At 30.2% G+C, this 21,761-nt stretch overlaps 4 protein-coding genes across 5 annotated transcripts; 1 reads left to right on the top strand and 3 right to left on the bottom strand.

Moving 5' to 3' along the window:
- Window positions 1-2,480: 2,480 nt before the first annotated feature.
- On the bottom strand, window positions 2,481-4,915 carry Bma-pbrm-1 (Zinc finger, C2H2 type family protein; the record flags this gene model as incomplete). Of its 2 annotated transcripts, none has more annotated exons than XM_043075895.1 (8): window positions 2,481-2,708; window positions 3,066-3,258; window positions 3,455-3,547; window positions 3,781-3,844; window positions 4,105-4,222; window positions 4,336-4,434; window positions 4,551-4,685; window positions 4,796-4,915. In XM_043075895.1, 8 exons carry the CDS (start codon window positions 4,913-4,915, stop codon window positions 2,481-2,483), a joined length of 1,050 nt encoding a protein of 349 aa, XP_042931829.1. The 2 variants fall into 2 exon arrangements, with proteins under 2 accessions (XP_042931829.1, XP_042931830.1); XM_043075896.1 differs by having other exon boundaries at window positions 4,551-4,676.
- Window positions 4,916-6,285: 1,370 nt separating this feature from the next.
- On the bottom strand, window positions 6,286-8,594 carry Bm9368 (Uncharacterized protein; the record flags this gene model as incomplete). The annotated part of the gene is made up of 6 exons (XM_043075894.1): window positions 6,286-6,771; window positions 6,873-6,961; window positions 7,213-7,267; window positions 7,642-7,806; window positions 8,094-8,146; window positions 8,456-8,594. The coding sequence occupies 6 exons, from the start codon at window positions 8,592-8,594 to the stop codon at window positions 6,286-6,288; spliced, it is 987 nt and encodes a 328-aa protein (XP_042931828.1).
- A 1,317-nt stretch (window positions 8,595-9,911) lies between these two features.
- Bm9366 (Helix-hairpin-helix motif family protein) lies at window positions 9,912-12,242 on the top strand (the record flags this gene model as incomplete). Its single annotated transcript, XM_001892329.2, has 7 exons — window positions 9,912-9,982; window positions 10,380-10,566; window positions 10,762-10,939; window positions 11,167-11,354; window positions 11,483-11,578; window positions 11,787-11,931; window positions 12,106-12,242. 7 exons carry the CDS (start codon window positions 9,912-9,914, stop codon window positions 12,240-12,242), a joined length of 1,002 nt encoding a protein of 333 aa, XP_001892364.1.
- A 3,285-nt stretch (window positions 12,243-15,527) lies between these two features.
- Bm9365 (BED zinc finger family protein) lies at window positions 15,528-18,714 on the bottom strand (the record flags this gene model as incomplete). The annotated part of the gene is made up of 6 exons (XM_001892330.2): window positions 15,528-16,292; window positions 16,518-16,665; window positions 16,914-17,041; window positions 17,210-17,331; window positions 17,812-18,051; window positions 18,360-18,714. The coding sequence occupies 6 exons, from the start codon at window positions 18,712-18,714 to the stop codon at window positions 15,528-15,530; spliced, it is 1,758 nt and encodes a 585-aa protein (XP_001892365.2).
- Between the last annotated feature and the right edge of the window lie 3,047 nt (window positions 18,715-21,761).

Genomic DNA, 21,761 nt, shown 5'->3' with positions numbered 1-21,761 from the left:
TTATCATAAAATCGAATACTTAATTCGAATATCTACAAATGATAGATTATTGTATACTTATTAGTAAAAGTAAAATGATACCACATCCATTTTAACCTTTAATGAAATGATATCTTTCAGTATGTGCCTCTGTTAGTATTCCAAATTAAAATTTTACTCATATCTAATCTAATCTAGAAAATATTAACTCCCACATACAATCCATCACATTATAAAAAATCAAAATTATTCTTGCTTAATGTTACTCATCATCACAAATAATTCTTACATATAATCAAATAATAAATATAATATAATTAAAATTTACCTCATCTTCTATCTCTATCTCAATTTTACTTAGCTAACTTATTTTATTTGAACAGTATTCAATTTAAAAAAAAACCCTCTAATTTGTAACAGTAACTTGATAGGATTGCATATAACTAACATTTTGGTAAATTGTTCACAAATTAAGACTGAGAAAAAAAAAATACATTTTATGAAAAAAAAAAAACACACATAAATTTGTTAACATGGCCGAATAATAGTTGTAAAACAACAGTAAGAAACGATTTGATGTAGGAAGAACAATGTCATTAATAATTGTTAGGTTTAACTTTGGGTATGACTTTGAACATTTTTGAATCTATAATAGAGTAATGAGATTGTAGACCGCTTTAATTTCCCGCTTCTTTCTTGGTCTCCTTTTTGTCAATAATATCTTAGAAAGAAGATACCTTGCTAAATTACAAATTATAAGTCAACACCCAATACATCATAATAATAATAATCAATTGGATTGTAGAATATTCAATTACTCAAGCAAATGAATGATATATATCATAACAATCATAACATATTAGTAGTAATTGATCATGAATATATAAATGATGTGGAGAAAATATAACATCATGTAAACAAATTATCAAGAAATGCGTGTGATCCCTGTATTTTTCACAACAAAAAAAAAGGAAAAAAAAAACATACACACAGGAATCGAGAAGGTGAAGAAGACACGAAAAGTGTTCAAAAAATTATCTCATCCAGAACTTAACGATAATAAAGTGGAATAAAAAGAGAGAAAGAAGTCAAATTTAAATTAGAAAAATTTTATCTCAATTATTCAAAGAATAAGACAATATATTGTAAAATACTAAACGACACTATAAACTGTTGAAAAAAATATGACAGAAAAGAACAATTCTATTAGGGGACTTATTATTGAAGATAAATGCAGTAGTTTCAACTTACAAAAATATAAAAAGAGAAAGTAATCTAAGCGAAAAGAGATGTATGATTAATGTTGAATTCAAAAGAAAATGAAATATTTGTGGTAAATAGTGAAATGAAACGAACTGCATTACCGAAATTTAAGCATATGCTCCCATATCATATCAAAAAAGGCAATAATATAAATAGCTAATATTAAAATCAATCTTAAAAATTGAAACAAAAAAAAAAAAGAAATAAAGTGATTTTCTGCGATAATTGAAGTCAATTAATGTGCATAAAATAAAGGAAAAAGTAATCCACAAAGCAAGCAACCGACACGGAATGCTATATTTACGCTTCACAATAAACAATAACTAATTTCACAGCTTTAAAAACAGCACAAAAATTTTTCATTTTAAAAACAAAACAGATTTCAGAAAACAATAAAAAAAAGTAAAAAGGCTTTAAATGCGACCATATAAAAACTAAATAACATTTCTGGTGTTTAACATCTTTAATATTTAATATTCTTAATAAGCAGTTTCACCATAACAATAAGTGCTATTAATTTTGTGTTCTAAAATAAACACCGCAATTCACCTGTCAGTTCACTGCACTTCTCATTTGACATATTTGTTAAACCTGCTCAAATATTTGCTCTTTAACATTGATGATCTTAGAATTACACCTGTTCTGACATGGAAACAAAATTGACAATTATATTTCGGAATGTCCTTGCTACTTCTGCATTTGCCACCGCAAATTAAAAAAAATATCATTTTAAAGAAATTTGAAAGAAAACAAAAACTTTAAGTTTGCGGAAAATAAGAATAAAAGTACAAATAATAAAAGTGCTCATAGCAACAGCTTCAAAACCGCAAAAGGCATGTGCTGGAAGTTCAAGAAATGCACTTCGCGTGCCTAGAGGCCTGAGAATAGCTCTGTTACAATAACAGCTCTCAAATAACACTCGTTAAGAATAGAATGATACTTTAACCGAATGCTTTTCCCTCCAAAGGACATAATCAAAAACTGCATTCAATGTCGCAGTAGGAAATTTTCTGTTATGCATATCATATAATAGGCGAAATATTTGGCCTAAGCTATAGCATCTGGCCTCAAAATTAAAAACGATATCCTAAAATCGTTAAGTACTCCCAACTGCGCTGCAATGGTCGAATAATGGAAAAAAATAATGAATAACCAAGCAGTTTCTTGAGCATGTCACAGTCAATGTTTGAAAATTTTTCAAACAGTACTGCGCATACCAATCCGAACGAAAAAATCCACTATCCGTTGTTAAATTCCGGAGATCGAGTAACTTTGTTAGGAATCGTCCAAGCACTATTCGAATTTGGCAAATACTGCTGTCCTGAGTAAAATGCCTGCTGAAGTGCTGATGAGTCGGTGTTCGTAGGACCTTTGTTTCCCTCATGTTCCAACATCGCTATAGCGACACTACCATCAGCGAACGATTGTCCCGATGGATTGGCGCTTAATGCATAAGCAAAACCATCCTAAAAAATGACTGTTAAATGGTTTACTATATTTAACCTGCAATTTATTTTACGTTATCCGATATGTAAAATTTAGGTGCTACGAAATGAAACAATAGCTTGAACAACCAAAGAATGTGACAACAGTATATCTTTCACAGTAATCTACACGATGTCAATTGTCCATACAAGCAAAAGCATAAGTTTGATATCAGTTCCGAATCAAAATGAATTAATTCTTTCTTTTTTTCTTCTTTTGGGTTAGTATGCGTAATATCTGCCTTTTTTGTTATTTGTTCTTTTTTTTTTTCTCGATCTTAGTTATAAGAAAAAGCGATGAAAGTGACAGTCAATAAGAAAAATGAGAAAAAAACAAACTTGTGGAAAATTACTGGGCTGCTGTTGTGGAATCATAAATGCTGGAGCTATTTGCATTTGCCCATGAGAAGACGGCAAGACAAATGGTGTGTGGAGGGTGACCAAAGGATGTGTCTTTCGTGCATATGATCGCACTGCACTCGTAGATTCAGTTGTAGGTGTGGGTGCAGATGATGTCAAACTGAAGAAGTTCCTGAAATACAATAAAATTTACCTATGAAATAGAACGTCAATCCATTTCTTTATTAATAATTCATAATGAAACATCAAATGGCTACGATAACAGCACAAAGTTCTTCTACTGAATATTGGTTATACAAATAGAATTGCTTCTAGAGCTCTCGTCAAATAAAAAATTAGAAACAAATAAATGGTTATTGAATGCTTACTTGCTTTTCTTATCTGGTGTGATAAATCGTGCACACCTTGGCAAATGTTTGTATTTAATATGCTGCTGTAAATGAGGCAGCAGTGAAAATGATCTAAAAAATATTTAAATCCTTCATAATCCAAATTAGCAAGATTATCAGATCATTTAATACAGTATATTTTTGATGCCATGATTACAAACTCATAATAAAAACATCAAGTTAAATATAACTGTACAGAAAAAGAACCAGTTATGATCAAACCAGTTAGCTAAAAACCAAAAAAACAAAAAAAAAAAAAAAAATCAGTACAAGTCCTATCTTATCAGAGCTTGAGATTGGCTTACCTTGGATATCGCTTATTTCTGAAACATGTCGACCATAAACAAGCATAACGTTTTTCACCCTGCGCTAAAAAAAATTTTTGATAAAAATATATAGTAAAAATTGACTTTGTTCCAAGATTATTTTGCTTATATCTATGTTTAAATTTACGAATTTTACCGTTTAACAAATGGATTTACTGCAGTGCCTCCAACAAAGATGCAAATATCTAATTTGTCATGGAATGTAGGATATAGCGTACTTAAACGTTAGCTAGATTACCAGCATCTTAAACTGATTACCTTAAATTTAATCACTGCTATATACTGATAAAATAAATTATTTACAGAAGTATTCCATATTGTGTGTAGTTTTGATATGTTCATAAAGAGCATCTGATGTATCCGCTTGGATATCACATTTTTGCCACATGCATTGATAAACGAGAATCCTTCCTGGAGGCGGCTGAAAATAAAAAAAGACCACACATTTTGTTTATTGCTTGCTTCTCTGTTCAATCGCAAAGTACAATTACATCACTGGTATAAGAAAAAAAGAAAAAAAAAAAAAACACCTACCAAAATGATTTTTTGACTGTCATCCTCTTTTGCTTCCTTTGCAATTTGTTCTGCACGTAATTTGTATTTGTTTTTTTCTTCAGCTGATACTTTTGCCCACTGAAAATTGTTTATCAATTATCAAAATATCTATAGGCAACCAACGAAATGATCACAGATGTTATGAAATAAGTTGATATAATGATGATGAAAATATACACCACAATTTAATTTACCTCTTCGCCGACACGTTTGCTCACTTCAACAAAATTCAATTCAGGATGTGCTGCTCTGATGCGTTTTCTAGCCTCACCATGAAATAACATATAACCAGTTCTGGCACGACATGCCTTCTTGGGTTTCTGCAAGATCTGAACTAGAAGCTCTAGACAAACACTAGATTAATCGTTTGTAATATCAAAAACACTTACAAACAAAAATTATCACTATGAAATTTGAATACACAGAAAAATCTAAAAACCTTAGCAGGAGTAGCGCTACTCGATGTTTCTTGTCCACTTGGAGCCACAGCTGTCCCACATACCGCACCACCTGACGCAAGATTATCCGTTACGAAATCACCTGGGCCGGACATCTCCATCACATTTCGTGTTGAGAATTTCGGGAAATAGATCGATCACACAGTAGACTAATGTGATAGTGCTGCAAGTACACTTTAAAAATGTCTGACAGTACTTTTTAAAGTATCGTGACAAAAATTATACTACAAATTCTACAAATCGACATTTGTAATATCCTTTTCTATTAAAATCAATCTCCCACGTAACTATAATGGAAGATCGACTGTTATAAGTAAAATTAACCCTTTTAAAGATACTGTTAACAGCCTATCACCCACGCCTTCATGCAACGAGACCTAAACAGTACTGTGAATTCTACTCCTTGTTCAATAACTTCGATATCTGATTTGATGGAATATCGGTATGACAGCATATGCGATTCCATTTTCTCTTATAAAACGGCGATCATCTAACCTGCTATGCATTCCTTCAAAAAGCATATTACTATTAAGAAATGAGATATCAAGGTAATAGATATCAAGAGACTATAATGCGCGAAATGTTAACTAGCTCAATTTAAAAAAAAAAAAAAAAAAAAAAATGATAATTACACGCAATCCCACATAACTTACTCCAAACATTATAAAATTATCTGCTTGATAATAAAGAATTAAAAAAATGCCGATTGGAAACGGATTTATAACAAACAAGAAAGTTCGTGAAATTTGAAATTATATTTTATATAGAAGCAAACTGATAAAGCTAAAATCAACATGCGGTAAAAGAAGTCAAATCAATACACAAACGAACAGACAGAACAGAAATGACAACAAACCCTCGTCACCGCATATCACATTTTTGACGAACAATTGTGCAAATCCCGTCAGTACTATGATAAAATTTAAGCAAAATACATAACATTCAAGAGAGACAAATGCTACAGTTATTTTCAGTTTGTATAGCTCTAATTTCAGTTTGTATAATTCTAAAACAACCAGTGCTTCAGGACGGATAGAAGGCTAAAGAGACAGAAAAGATATCGTCATAGACAAAAATATCTAAATCACCGACATAGCTCTGCGATTTTTAATCGAAATTACTAAGGTGCAACCGTACATTACTACCAGAGTTTCAAACAGTGTTTGATAAATGAAAGTTCATCAACATACATTTTAGTACACTGTAGTGTCTGCTAATATGTACTTAAAAACTTTTCCTTTCCGTGCTCAAAACCTTTACTATTACTACAAAGTAGATATTTCAGAACGATCCATTTCAGGTTGATCAAAAGATATTTAGCTGATAATGACACATTAAGGCGAATAAATACTTTCAGTTTAGCTCATTTTTATCGTTGTTTTTGAGCAGTATCTAACAGTACCGGCGCCTCACTGGTTGTGAAATAGTTATAAACAAAGAAAAGATTAGTGAATTAATTAATAAAAAAAAGTTAAAGGGTGGAATCATAAGTACAATCAGTTTTAAATTTCTTCAAATCCTTAAGAACTCTTTCAAAAGCGGCGGCGCGGCGATCTTGATTTTCGATCAGATTCATAAGACATGATATATCAGATGTTATTTCTTGCGCAAGAATTCTGACCACCGTTGAATGAATGGTTTCCTTTGCCAGCACTAGCTGACTGGGATGCAAATCCCTGAGCACTTCCGCTAGTCTGTTCGCCCAATCTGCTTCTGAGTAACTTCTTTTATTCATTGAAGGACCAGCCTCAGAAGCAGCAGTAAGCAAAGATGTATGAAATGGACGACGCCTGAGACGTAGAGTCCACAATGTTGAATCTCTCGATCTGGAACCAGGAACTATTGGTGACGATCCAGCAGATGCATACTTATCAAGAGGTGGAGGCGATGCATTATCGTCACAGTATTCTCCACGGCTTTCTTCACCATCCATCATATTTGATGAAAATGACGAGTTCTGAAAATTCTGTTGACTTGCAAAACAAAAAAATGAGATGAATGCACTAATAAAACCACTACAATGATTTTGTTTTTCAAAGCGATTACGAACAAACTTACTACTTGAGCAGCAGTTAAACGGGGTGGCGTATCATCTGAATGTACTGATGATGTTGCTGCCGATTCAGGATCAGTACCATTATCTTGCCCTATAACCATTTCATTAACATACTAATTAATTTGTAACCTATATTTACATCAAATGTTCAAGTTCCTCTCGATAAAAACCTTGTATTTCTAATATCTTCAGAGTATTCCTTCGATGTTCTTGATAGATATATAAGGTTAAGTGGTACACCAAACCTTACGGTTGTGGTAATTCGCCACCTTTGTAAAGTACCGAAGCATAAAGAGATACCTATCCAAAACTGAACTAAATGAGGTATAATTGGAACTTTACCACATGCAGCATTCTGACACTCACTGTCGAGCTGTGGCATTTCTTGTTTAGCAGTCTGAAAATCACTAATCAATTTCGAGACTTAATCTTGAAATATATGGAATTGTTCCTTGATGAACTCTTGTAGTTAGCGAAATTCACAATATTTCTTTCATGTAGAATCGCTAATCTCAAAAATATAATATTACATATGCAATTCAAGCCGCACTGAATCATCATATCCATATTACAGCTATATTATTATTATTTCAAGCTGTAACAGCACTTCTTGTCAAAACTAACAAAACGAATTTCAAACTACTTACAAAATTTCACCCTGTCAAACCCGTTATAATGGTTACGGTGTAATTCATGACAAAATAATGTTCCATATGAAAAGCTTAACAAATTTGAAATTTTTTAAACCCTTTCACCGTCTGGGAATCTTACTTTCGAAAGCAAACGCTGAATTTCATCCTTCCTATCCAATAGCAACCCTTGATTCTCATCGCTATTTTTTGGAAGTAATACGCATGGTTTCTTAGCATCGTCATTACTGCTATTAGTGCTATCTGTGGAAACACTAGGGTCATTCGAGAGACCATCGACTGGCGACTGCAAAAGAAAAAATAAGAGTATAAACATAATGGGAAAACACTTCAAATAAGTTTTTTCCGTTACATTCAAAACAAAACAGTTCAATCTATAATCCTATGTCTCTTTTACATGCCATATACAACCAACAGTTCATTGTCTCCACATCTAATCAGAACTATACAATTTATTCATATTTTCGCTGATTGTATCGGTACATCTGTCATTAACTCCTCCAATAATTGTTTCTCTTTCTACTAATTTTAGTAAAAAGTCTTATGCAAAAAATACGAAAGTTTATTACATACCAAGCGTGGTGGTGTTTCGCGTTGTTCATGCTTCAGTAATTTTCGGAAGACCTCTAAAAATTTGTGAATAACATGATGAAAAAAAAAAAAAAAAAAAATTCCGAGATAGCTTACCTTCTAACAGCTGCACTACCTATATGAAATTCATATATCTGAATTGTCTGCAGTAACCAACAGTTATCTCTAAATACAATAATTGCTAACAATAATAAAAATCAGTATAATCTATATAAACTTTGCAAATGCATTATTTTTTTAGACATATCATCCCATTAACTTCAAATACTCCACTTCAAACTACTTATTTCTTCTAGCTACAATTTCTATGCTTGAATTCATAGCTGAATAGTAATGTAACATACCTGGTCGAGAGTCATTCTCTCCAACCATACTACCGAGTAATTCCGATTGTTGTGACATTTGTCGTGCTCTCCTCTTTCCTCTATTCTTTACCGCTAGCAACTTCCTTTCAGCACATTTCTTTCGGACCACTCCCGGCATTGCTATACATCTTTCGTGGCCTGAAATTTCATCAACAATACCCGTCACGTTTTGTCACGTTTTGACGTATATAATATCATCAATACAACAACTATTACAATGCAACAACAAGAAAAGCTACCAACACACAATCCAACAGTACAAAACACAAATCCATCCAGTCATCATCTCTACCCACCCAACGCGCACCACCCACGCCACCCGCAACGCACGCACGCACGCATGCGTCACTCAGCCATTACAACCACCTGCCTACAGAACCCCTGTGCTAGTCGAGCTGTTACAGTTGGTGATGCACGCTTGCTACGTAATGCAGCGGAAAATTATTTGAAATTTGAGGAAGTGCTAGTGATGGTCCGAGATTTACCGGGATATTATTTGAGATTTTTGCTTGCATCAATCGATAATAGGCATTAATAAATGCTTTATTGTATTAGACAATTTTGATTTTAAAAAAGTACAAAGAATATTAGTACTGTTGCTGCGAAATTGGATCGTCTTAAAAAGTAAATAAGGAGGGAAAAGGTTGACAGTTAGTATTTTAGTAATTGAGTAAGTAAGTTATTAAGTATGTTGATAAGTCTGAAATAGTAAATGTAGTAAAGTTACATGTTTAACAGTAAGTATGAAAGAGAGTAAATGGAAAATAGAAATTGGAAATTAATGACAGTTAGTACATTAGTAACTGAGTAAGTAAATTATTAAGTATGATGATAAGTCTGAAATAGTAAATGTAGTAAAGTTACATGTTTAACAGTAAGTATGAAAGAGAGTAAATGGAAAATAGAAATTGGAAATTAATGACAGTTAGTACATTAGTAACTGAGTAAGTTATTAATATGTTGATAAGTTTGAAATAGTAAATGTAGTAAAGTTACATATATTAATAGTAAGTATGAAAGAGTAAATGGAAAGTGAGAGAACTTTCAATTCGAAATAACAGCAGGAAGAGACTTAATTTGAAGATTTGAAGAATTGAAAATTAATGATAGAATTTCTATAGCTGAAAATTGAGATAGTCTTGTTAAAACTTTTTTTTTTTTTTTTTTAAAGAAAAGAAAGAACTAGTCTTGTTAGTTAAGTTTTTTATTCAATAATTAAATGAAAATAAATGATAACTAATATATGTAAGATAAATTGTGAATTTCTTCTCATCCTTATTTAATTTGATAAAGTGAAAAGAATGAGAGCATAAAATGGATTTCGCTTATTTTCAGTTTTTATCTTTTCCATTTTGTTTGTCAGCAATTATTTATTATTTGTTTGTTGATTGCTTTTGAATAATTTCTGGTGGTTTACTGATTGCCTTTGAATAATATGCCGTTGTTGAAATGCTCGAAAGAAGAATTGAATCTTGGGGCAGTATTGTTAGGCGGCCAATCATTCAGGTAATATTTTTAATTACTTTCTCTTTATTTCCGCATTTGAATTGAATTGTTATCAAAATATATGTAAGCACATCTTATTTATGTTAATGCGTCTTTGGTGTATAATAAATAAAAGTTTACTAAAGTTTTTCGAATCTGAAATACGTGGATTTTACTGGAAAGAAGGTAGTAGCTGTGCTGATAGCATCGGGTTCAGGCACTGGCTGAAACAAGAAAACCATGAAAAAGAATTCGAAAAGTTTTGGTGATATCACTTGGAAACAGTTTCAGTCAAATTTATTTTTTATAAATTTCGTTTCTCTTTCAGTATATACAGTGTGACAGGCAAAACACAAATAATTGTATAACAAAATTCATCATTTATTAAAGTCTGCTTAGCTTTTTTTTCAATTTTGAGATGGAAAAAATTGGTAACAAATGATGAAAATATCGCTCCTGCATCAGATGACATATTTTTTGGTGTTGCTAAACATCGAGTATGGAAAATATGGCGCGAGAATGATGAACAATTAGGTTACGAAGTGTTGGCAAAGTTTTCAAAAGCTCGTAGCAACGACTTGGATGTCCTCAAAGATTATTTCCAGGTTACTTGGTTTATCAGTGATTGTTTTGCTTTTTCCTTTTCAAAAATGTTTAAATTTCTTATTCTGTCATCCTTTAAAAAGGGAATTTTGAGTTTAGTATTCGCACTTAAAACTGCAAAGTGACTGGTTAATAATTTTGATTTGAACTGTGATTTTTGTGTCCAACAAGGACGCAGTATATATAATTTTTTTTAGCTTGATATTGAACTGATGCCATTATATAAGTTATGGGCTGAAAATGACAAATATTTCGCTCATCTTCTCGAAAATCATCGGACAAAATTGGAAGGAATTCGTGTTCTTGGACAAGATCCATTAGAAACTGTTTTTGCTTTCATTTGTTCTGCAAATAATCATATCCGACGTATCACAAGTATATTTTTACATATCTTACTAGTTTTATTCATTGATGACAGGATTATGATTATATGCTTTTTTTTTTCAAGCTTAGCATCACTTCTCAGATTAAAGAATAAACTCATGGCGCATTTAAACTTAATCAATTTTTGTGTTTCATGTAATTTTAAGTTAGTTGAAATGAGCTGTTCTTGTAATGTAGATAGTATCCCTTTCGTATCAAAATTGAATTATTCCATACAGATATGGTTGAGACATTGTGTGAGCTGTACGGTGAAAGCGCTATTATTCCTTGTTCGAATGGTATGAAAACATTTTATGATTTTGCTGATCCAAAACGCATGACCGATGATCCTGAATTGGAAAAAGTATTGCGAATTCGTGGATTCGGTTATCGCGCTCTAAACATTGCACTTGCTTCTAAAACACTCGTAAGTTCTTCCACCGTCAACTAGATTAAGAATTTTAAAATAAGTTTTGTCTTAGGTAAATTTTTTGATAGGGTTTTTTATTTTTCATTTAAATTTCAAATGATCGTAATGTATAATTTTGATGACAGGAAGATAACGGGGAACAATTTCTGGAAAATTTATCGAAGGGTACTTACGAAGATGCAATGGAAGAGCTTCAACAAATGCGAGGAATTGGCGCGAAGGTGAGTTTGTTTAATTTATAGCGTGTTTAATTTATCCCATTTCATTAATGGTGCAGATGATTTGATGGGTTCAAAGGTATAACTGAATAAAATACCTTAAAATAATAGCCTATGCAAAAAAAAAAAAAGTTTGGTTGTGTGGTCTGTCTTTTTATCAAAACTTTCCCGAATCAATCTCATCACAAGAAGTCCTTGAAATTTTTTCAAGGTTGCAGACTGCATATGTTTAATGGGATTACGCATGCATTCCGTTGTACCAATTGATACGCATACCTTACAAATTACAGCAGAAAATTATTTGCAAACATTACAGCAAAGAAAATCTTTACAAGGAAAGGATCGGCAACAAGTTGGTATGATTTAAATTTCACATGATTTCTAATTTATTTTAGTTTTCCAAATTATAACAATTTAGACTTTCCTGTAATTAAATATAAACTTTTAACATGACTCATAATAGGTGATAAATTTCAATATCAATGTTTTAATACCTCTATTAGACCACAAACCATGTAAAAGGTTTTCAGCAGCTGTTTGGCAAGAAAAGTTTGGCCCATATGCTGGTTGGGCACAAGCTGTTTTATTCACAGCACATCTGCGACAGATGAATATCAGACAATCGACAAAGAAGAGATTATCAAAAAAAAAAGCAGTAAAGCTATAAGAAAATTTGCATTGAACATTTGTTACTAATTTTATGAAAGCATTATACGGTTGTCATTATGTAACTATGTACGGCTTTCGTTCATTTACAATAAGCTATAGAGCAGCGTCTGTACGAACGAATAACAAATTAATTTTCACTGTGAAAGATTTACAAAGCATTTGAATTGATTTATCTGGTATTCCCACGAATTATATAATCAACCAGATTTTGGTTGATTATATAATTCGGAAATGGGATTCAATAAAAATATATATAGAATTTCCACAGAAGAAATGTGATTAAATTTTTGAAGCAAATCAAAAAACGGTAAGTCATATCTACAGCAATCTATTCCAATGTCTTAATCATCATTATCAGTCGTCATGGAGTGGTTTTTTTTTTTGGCGGTTTTTTATCATTTTGAAGATCTCGATTCATTAACCAGTTTTCATTATTTCGTGGAGACATCGATTGTCCTTTCTGACAGTTTTCAACTTTATCTTATTTCTTTCTCTCTCTCTCTCTCTCTCTGAAAGTATCGTTCTAATGATTTGAGGTTTGATAGCACATCAGAGATTAAATATATTAAATTTAAATAATATATATATATAAAATCCCTTATTAAGTTAATATTCTAGAAAAGAATGAGGAGTAAATTTGTCCTTAGATCTCCTTCTGACAATTCAAATTCATATGTATTTGAATTTACTCATATTTGTGTTATAATGCTGTGATCAGCAATTTGTTGTTTAAAGAAGCATGAAGAAAGAATTAGTGAAATATTTGATATGCACTCTACAATGTAAGTTTTCTTAATTTCTATTGAAATTATTCTAGATCATATAAAGAAAGATGAGATATAAATTGATCTGTTACCATTCCAGTTTTATTTTTCAAAGTTTGTCATTGATTATTATTAATTGTTATTACTATTTAGTTTATTTATTATTCATTTAATATCAATTTTTTTATTATCGCTATCATTCTTTACTCTTTATTTTTCAATACTATTTACTTGATGTTTAATTTTTACTGGTATGTTGGCAGGAAAATCTTCAGAGGACCTCGCATGTTGCGCATTTTAACATATCGAAACGAAATTTAGAATGAAATCTCATTTTGACTATTTCACTTTCATTTTCTTTGACATTATTGTTGTTGGAAACAAATAAATCCGGTCCGTATCGAAAATATGGATATCTTTGAATGATAAACTTAATGAATAGGACTTTCAGATGTACCTGAACAAAGCTAACAGATATAATTAATTTTTATTTTCATAACAAAATAAAAATGGTACCATATTCCATAATTTGCTGTACAATAAAAATTTAAAGGAACAAAATAGATGGCAAAAAAAAAAAAAAAAAAAAAAAAAGATCAAAGTTATTGTAAGCAGAATTATTCTATGCAAAAATTGGTAATCTTTTAACACTTTAACGAAATAAAATATTTTTGCACAAAATATCAAATAAACCTGTAAATGAAAAAAAAAAAAAAAAAAGAGAAAAAACAAGGATTAACTTCCTAAATGCTTCATTATTTTGTAAATAATGATAGAATAGTGTAAAATATTATTGTTGTCGCACAGTGTGTGTGTGTTCCCTGATATCTTCTTCTACCAGTAAATATAGTAACGACTAGGTGAGATAATTTATCTATTCTTAATAATAAGAAGCTAATTAAAAATTTAGTCCTTTAAAAAAAAAAAAAAAAAATTTTGAAACAGCCCAAATTGTAACCTGTAAATTGGATCACTCGTGGACTATATATGCATGTATATAGGCACCGGTGCTGAGATCAGTCCAATGCATTGCGGAAAATATGAAGGCAAAGAGAGAGAGTAAACAACCTCCCTGTTATTAACCTGGAGGAAAACATAAACAATTCTGAGACCAGCAAAAATAAGCAAAAAAAAAAAAAAAAAAAAAGAAGAAAATGCATAATCAAAAATTCCAGTACCATTGAATATGCGTTACATTTATCAATCGCATAATACTTAAAATCGTATTTATTTTTAACAAAAATGGAACTTTTTTACTTTTATGTTTCACGAACATAAAATTTCATGTTCTTTTTTTTTTTTTTAAAAATAAAAATAATAGCAGAGATATTGTTTAAAAGGATATCTTTTCAAAATGTAAAAAGCATTTAAAATATGAAAAATTAAAACGTCTACACATTTGGTGAATAGATTAATAATAAATATACTTTAGTTGATTCATCTAATAATGCAAAACAATATACCTAGAAATATATACTGAAGAAAAATTTGCATATTCAAAGTGGTTACAAATGAAATAAATTAATAGAAAACATATTCATTTAGTGTTAAGCAGTTAAGCAGGATCGATCTCAGAGTAAAATTGACCACTTATTTTTCTTTGCCAATAATAAATGAAACGTATGATAACAATGATGTAAACAATCATTCATCTCTCAAGCTATTCAAAAATGCAAAAATTTTTAATTTGGTTTTTGAAAGAGGCCAGGTATTCTTGAAAATTCATCTCGAAATTCTTGAACATTCACTAATAACAATAGCAGTACCCTGAGAATCAATTGGTCATGAAATAATGTCAATAGACAACATGATAAAGCGGTGTGTAAAAAGAAAACAAGAAATTAACAATTAAAATTATTACCAATCTAGAGTTATTAGTTGTTAATTGCTCTTGCTCTAGTTGAGATCTGTTTACAACTTCATGTCTTGCTGCTATATTCTAACTGCACTTCTAGCAACATCTATCAATTCCAATAAATACTTGCAGATTTCTCTTCTCTAATTCTTCTATAGCAAAAACCTGAAATCAGCAATGCTGAGATATTTACATATACTTTAAATGTCACCGATAACTTATAAAAAAATCAGTTAAACGTCAATTAAAGTAGGCAATATGTAATACATAGAAGACTAATTCTGACCAAAGATAATAATTAACTAAATCAATTCTTCTTCATCAGAATTTATGGTATTATGAGATTTCACATAATAATTCGTAATCAAAAATAGCATATGATACCTTTCGAAGACTGACTAATTTTACATGGAAATGCATTGTAAGAAAGTAAGAAAAATACAATATCAATGCAACTAACAATGTCATAAAAGTATAAATAAAATAGAAGAGCAATAAACTACCTAACATTCGAAAAAATAATCCAATCGAAATCACTATTAGTTAATCTCAAGAAAGAGAAAATTTTCTTCTTGACAGAATTGAAGAATATTGCAAGATGAAATCTATGAAATATGAAGCGATCAAAAAAAAAAAAAATACTTTCTACACTTTTAGCACAAGCCTAGACATCATTACTATCTCGAGTATTTGATAATTGGATATCACAGCTTGATGAATCATCGTAATTTGAAGCAATATTATTCATACGTTCATCACTAACATTTTTCTCATCACTACCATCAGCATTATCATTATCATTATCAACATCATCATCATCATCATCACCATCATCATCATTAATATTATGTCCCTCTTCCTCTTCTTCCTCAAATTCATTTGCTATCAAATTTCCTGTCATTCCTGTACCAACATTGTTCGTTGCAGCAGTTATCATAACAGCTTTTTTTTGAAGTTCATCTGCAACTTTCACCCAATTCACATTTTTTGTTCTTCGAGCCAAGTAATGAACTTTACTTCGACGTTGATCACGAACTGCTTTTTTCAGAATATTCATAACACGTTTTTCCACTTTTGTATCCGTTTTGACATCGTGTGCACTCAATGTTTGCCTCAAATCTCTGTTTGGATAGGATGATGTCAACAATCCGGTGATATTGACACAATTATCTTCAATTTGAGAATCGTCCACTCCACTTCCAATAGTTTCCACGTTCTCCTCAAACGACAAATCCATACCATTAAGATTTTCATCTTTATCTGTTTCCATTTTAATGTTTCCTAGAAATAATTGAAAACTTGGCGGCAAACATCCAGCGATTGCTTGTAATCCATCTAATTCATTTCGCTTAATTTTAACTGACTGATGTGAAATTGGCGATCCACGATTTGATGAAGCATCTGCTCCTCTTCTCTTATTCTCATCAACCTAAAAATAAAAAAAAAAAACTAAATAGTAAAGTTACAAAATAATATTTTTTCAATCATTTCGTTAAATTCTAATGCAATCAACATTCCCTAGCAGTCTGCTATTGCATACTCTAAATGATATCATTTTTCACTAACCTGTACTAGGTTAGTACTGTGTTAAAAAGCAAAAGTAATATAAAAGTTAAGAAAACAGGTAATCAATAGTTAGAAGATAAAAACTAACTCTTTTCAAACGTGGTGCTTTTGGCTTATAGCAATGAACAGGTATTTCGCCTGTATTTCGTCTTGATCCTACTTCGTATTTTGTACCCTTAACATAATGAAACAAAACATAACCCGCATCTTCATATGTAGTCGTAACTTCGTAACGCCTGCAACTTTTAACTTCTTCGTGTTTAACTTAGATGATTGTCTTTATAAAATGTTCATTACAGCACGGCGATTTTGTCAACTTTCCTACTGAACGCCAAGAGTTAATACTGTATTGTTATTGTTCAAAGTTCTGTTGTACGAAGTTATTCAACTTATACACCACTATCGATATCACAAAAAATCATTACATAATTTCAAATCAAAGTTCAAATTTACGAAGCAAATAAGCGAAAAAAAAAAAAACTACATAATTCGGCCATCTTCAAAATCATCTCCACATCCACTAAAAAATCGTGTTATATACAAATTATCGGGCAACAAACCACTATCACTGTTATCAAATGAATAACCATCCTGTCTTAAATGTTCACGCATCTGCAATAAAATTATCTGCTATATTTCAGTGATAAAATTAAAACACAGAAAACAAATAGCAGATGATATAATAAAGAACAAAATATGCCCATTTCATTTCAACTCACAATGAAGTAATTTCTATGATCATAATAAAGCTAGAATAAATTTAAGAAAAAAAAAACTAACCTGTAACATATCTAGATCAAGTTCACCGCTATCTTTACTATCATAAATTACTATTGTTCCCGGTTCGGGTAACATTAATGGTGCCTCCCGGCATACAAACTGTGTTGTTGTTTTAGCTTTAGCTGCAGAGCAAAACGATGTATAATTTGGTAACAAATAAAAGTACTACAGTAAACTCCAATTAGAAAACAAACATAATTAGCAGAAATAGTCAAGCATGTATAATATTTGAGGTAAATTTAGAAAAAAAAAAAAAGATTTAAAACTTTTTCATTCCCTTATATTGTATTGATTTATGTATGTTTGTGCATACTACATTATCTTTCTTTCAATTATAATCGTAAATGAAAATTACTCTATGAATTGGAATGCATATGACAAATACTCTGATAAATTAATTCCGTAGAATATTGTGAAAGTTGTAAGTTGAATATCTCATTAAAAAAAGACAAATTCTAGAAAAGAAAAAATGTAGAACAATAAGAATAATTCTGATATGAAGAATAACTACTCGAAAATTCTCATTTCCAATGAAGCAAATTATTGATTTAATGATATAATAGAGATAAATTGATTTAAAATATTGCAGTTAAATTGCATACCAAGTAATCGAGCATAATCAGCAAATGAAAGTAAGCTGTACTGTTCGCTAATATGTACTCGATCCTGACATTCTTGCATACTTTCTAATAATTTTCCAATTAACCGATGGATTATTTCATACTTTTTCTCATCAGCTAATGAAGAGTATGGAGCATAAACATCAGACATTAAACGACTTGAAGCAGCAAATACTTGTTGATTTGTTGCTATTGCACTTTCCATTGATCCACCATTGTTTGCTACATGGAACAACAAATACAATTAGTATATTATCGATATAACTCTTATAACTAATCAAATTGAATGCAAATTAAACATCAGAACCAATCTAAACTATAATTTCTCTCTTTCCTATACTAATTCCTCTTCATTCGATAAATATAAAATCTAATCTTATGATTTGCATGCGTAATCACAATAAACAAAAGCTTAAAGTTAATACTTTTATTGATCGCTAATAATACTAATTTGCAAATTTAATTTTACCATCTTAACGAACAAAAATTTTCTCTAATTCTGATATCAAAAAAAAAAAAAGATTACTTACGTTCTTCTTGTGGTGCTACTGCACCATTTTCACATTTTAGAGCCTCATCAGGATGCTTGTTACGTAAATGCTCCCACATTCCTTTTGTTGATGATTGCGCATCCAAACGTAATTCTTTTCGCATACAGCTCATCAAACGACATTTAACAATCCTTTCTGTATCAGCTCGACTATATCCATCTGATTCATATAGATCAAAATAACGCCATACCACACTTTTCTTCGGGAAATATGGCATTGAAAGACGTAGCCAAGTACCGCTGGTACTAAGAATTGCTGGTGCTATTTCATCCGAACATACCGCAACAGTTGCATTTGGATTTTCTGATGATGATGATGATGGCCCTTCATCCATTATTTCCTTAAAAACTTAAACATTATTTTTTTTTTAATATGCTAACAAAAGAGTATAAATAATTCGTTGGTAATTATCATATTCACATTTAATACATTATAAATTAAGCAATAAAAGATGACAAAATCTTAGTTAAAATTCAAAATTATGCTAAAGCAAATGAATTCATTTCATAGATAACTAAAAGAGGAGCACATGTAGACAAGTAAAATTTCATTGATATTACAAAAATTCCTTTCAAATATCGTTAGATCATCGAAAAAAAAAAAAAAAAACAAAAACAAAAACAAACAAACAAACAAACAACATAAATGAATCATATATTGAATAACTGAAAAGGAATGAATCCATTAATAATTGATTTAATTCTTAGGAAATATTATAAAATGTAAGCAATGCAATGTTACTTATTACTTTAATGTGTTTTATTTTTTTACTAATATTATTCCTTATAGATATTGCTGACCTTTGACATCAAGAATATTACCTTGACACAGCATTTTTTCTCCATGCTAATATTACTCTAGTCTCATTTTTATAGTCTGAATGTGAACTGTGACCTTACAGCTCTGATAATTGATGATGAATTATATATCATATCTTTGAATACTTCAAAAATTTTCAATGCTATTATTATTGGCCATAGCCATAAATGAGCCAAGCAAAATTAGCAGACAATAGAAGAAATTATATTTGGTCAACTGATAGGTGACGACGACATTAACAAAATTGGCTAATCAATAAAAGATAAAAAAAAATGTTAGTTAGAAATAATTTGAAAAAAAAAAAATTGCCCAATAAATAGTTTAGGGAAAAGATATTGATTGATTCATTGATTAATGGAGGGTAAAAATATTTGGCTAAAATAATCGATGAAAATGAAAATTACCCAATAAATAGGTTAGGGAAAAGATATTGATTTGATGTTAGTGAAATCATTTAGCTAAAATAATCGATTAAAATGATAAGGAATGATAGCATTTATTCATAAATCAAAAATGATCAATAATTCCCAGGGTAAGAAGAAGTATTATGGGTAGGGGAAAGTATATGTGTGTGTAAAGTGATGAAATGAATAGGCTAAAAAGATCAATAAAATGCGGAAAGGAAAGAAAGAGAGAGTGAAGCTATTACCCGTTAACCACCTTGCACCGTGGCTGATTGATTGATGTGTGGGTGGGTATATCGATGAAACGGGAAGGCAAGAGGGAAAGGAGAAACGGTCGGGTTGAGATATGGGAAGGCAAAATGGTGAATGAGTGAATGTGTAGCAGTAGGGGCAGCCATAACATTTTTGGGGAGGAGGGAAAAGAAAAGTGGAGAGGCGGGTAAAAAAGAGATGGGTAAAAAAAAAAAAAAAAAAGAGGGAAAAGAGATGAATGAATGGGATGAGATTGCTTACGGCTGGAAAAATTTGTAGTAGCATCGATTATTTTGCCTCATTTTTCTAGCTCAAAAATAATCGATGAAAAGTGACATACCTGTAAGTAAGTATTGATCGAGATCGAATCAGATTGATCAGACGTCAATCATACCTGTAAATAAGTATTGATCAGACGTCAATCATACCTGTAAGTAAGTATTGATCGAGATCAAATCAGATTGATCAGACGTCAATCATACCTGTAAGTAAGTATTGATCGAGATCAAATCAGGTTGATCAGACGTCAATCATACCTGTAAGTAAGTATTGATCAGATGTCAATCTTACCTGTAAGTAAGTATTGGTCGAGATCAAATCAGATTGATCAGACGTCAATCATACCTGTAAATAAGTATTGATCAGATGTCAATCTTACCTGTAAGTAAGTATTGATCGAGATCGAATCAGATTGATCAGACGTCAATCATACCTGTAAATAAGTATTGATCAGACGTCAATCATACCTGTAAGTAAGTATTGATCGAGATCAAATCAGGTTGATCAGACGTCAGTCATACCTGTAAGTATTGATCAGATGTCAATCTTACCTGTAAGTAAGTATTGGTCGAGATCAAATCAGTTTGATCAGACGTCAGTCATACCTGTAAGTATTGATCATGTTAGAATGTTCATTGATTGATGCTATTTTGTAAATTCATTTTGAATTGCTCAAATTTATCAAAATTAACTTATAAGAATTTTTTGTTTTCAAATTTAAGCATTTAGAAGAATCAAAAAATTTTCTGTTCAGCAAAAAAATATTATTGTTATTATCATAGCTCTGATATATTAATTACATGATTAAGCTAAATTTTATTATTAAATCTTAGTGATTTCAAAAAATTAAAAATCTAAATCAATTGTCAAAAATATAAATTGATAAAATCTTCATTTTTTATTTTCCCTTTCTTAATTTTGAAACATTTTACCTTATCATTATCATTCAATATTTTTATCAATAAAAACTTTTGTCACCAAAAAAAAAAAAAAAAAAAAAAAAAGAAGAAAAGAACAAAATTATTTGCTTTCAAAACTTTTAAATATTATTGTCATTCTCTTTCGTTCCTTTTTTATTTTCTTTCTTCCTTGTTTCACATTTATTTTATACCAAAGTACAATACGATTAAATTTTGTCTTATCAATTTCATTTTACAATTGAAATATAAATGTATCATACATTTTGATCATATTTTCTGATCAATTTAATGCATAAATGAATAAATGCATATAATAATTAATAAATTAAATTTCAATAAATTAAAAGCAAAGAATTTTTTTTTTTATTACTAACTAACAAATAATAATTTAATATGAAATATAATTAATTGAGTTACATTTTAATTTAATGCAATCATTTATTATTATTATTATTATTACTATTATTATTATTATTATTATTATTATTATTATTATTATTATTATTATTATTATTGTTATTGTTATTGTTATTGTTATTGTTATTGTTATTGTTATTGTTATTGTTATTGTTATTGTTATTGTTATTGTTATTGTTATTGTTATTGTTATTGTTATTGTTATTGTTATTGTTATTGTTATTGTTATTGTTATTGTTATTGTTATTGTTATTGTTATTGTTATTGTTATTGTTATTGTTATTGTTATT

The sequence above is a fragment of the Brugia malayi genome (assembly GCF_000002995.4).
Source record: "Brugia malayi strain FR3 genome assembly, contig: Bm_v4_ChrX_scaffold_001, whole genome shotgun sequence".
NCBI lineage: Eukaryota > Metazoa > Nematoda > Chromadorea > Rhabditida > Onchocercidae > Brugia > Brugia malayi.
This window is presented reverse-complemented; position numbering and strand designations above follow the sequence as displayed.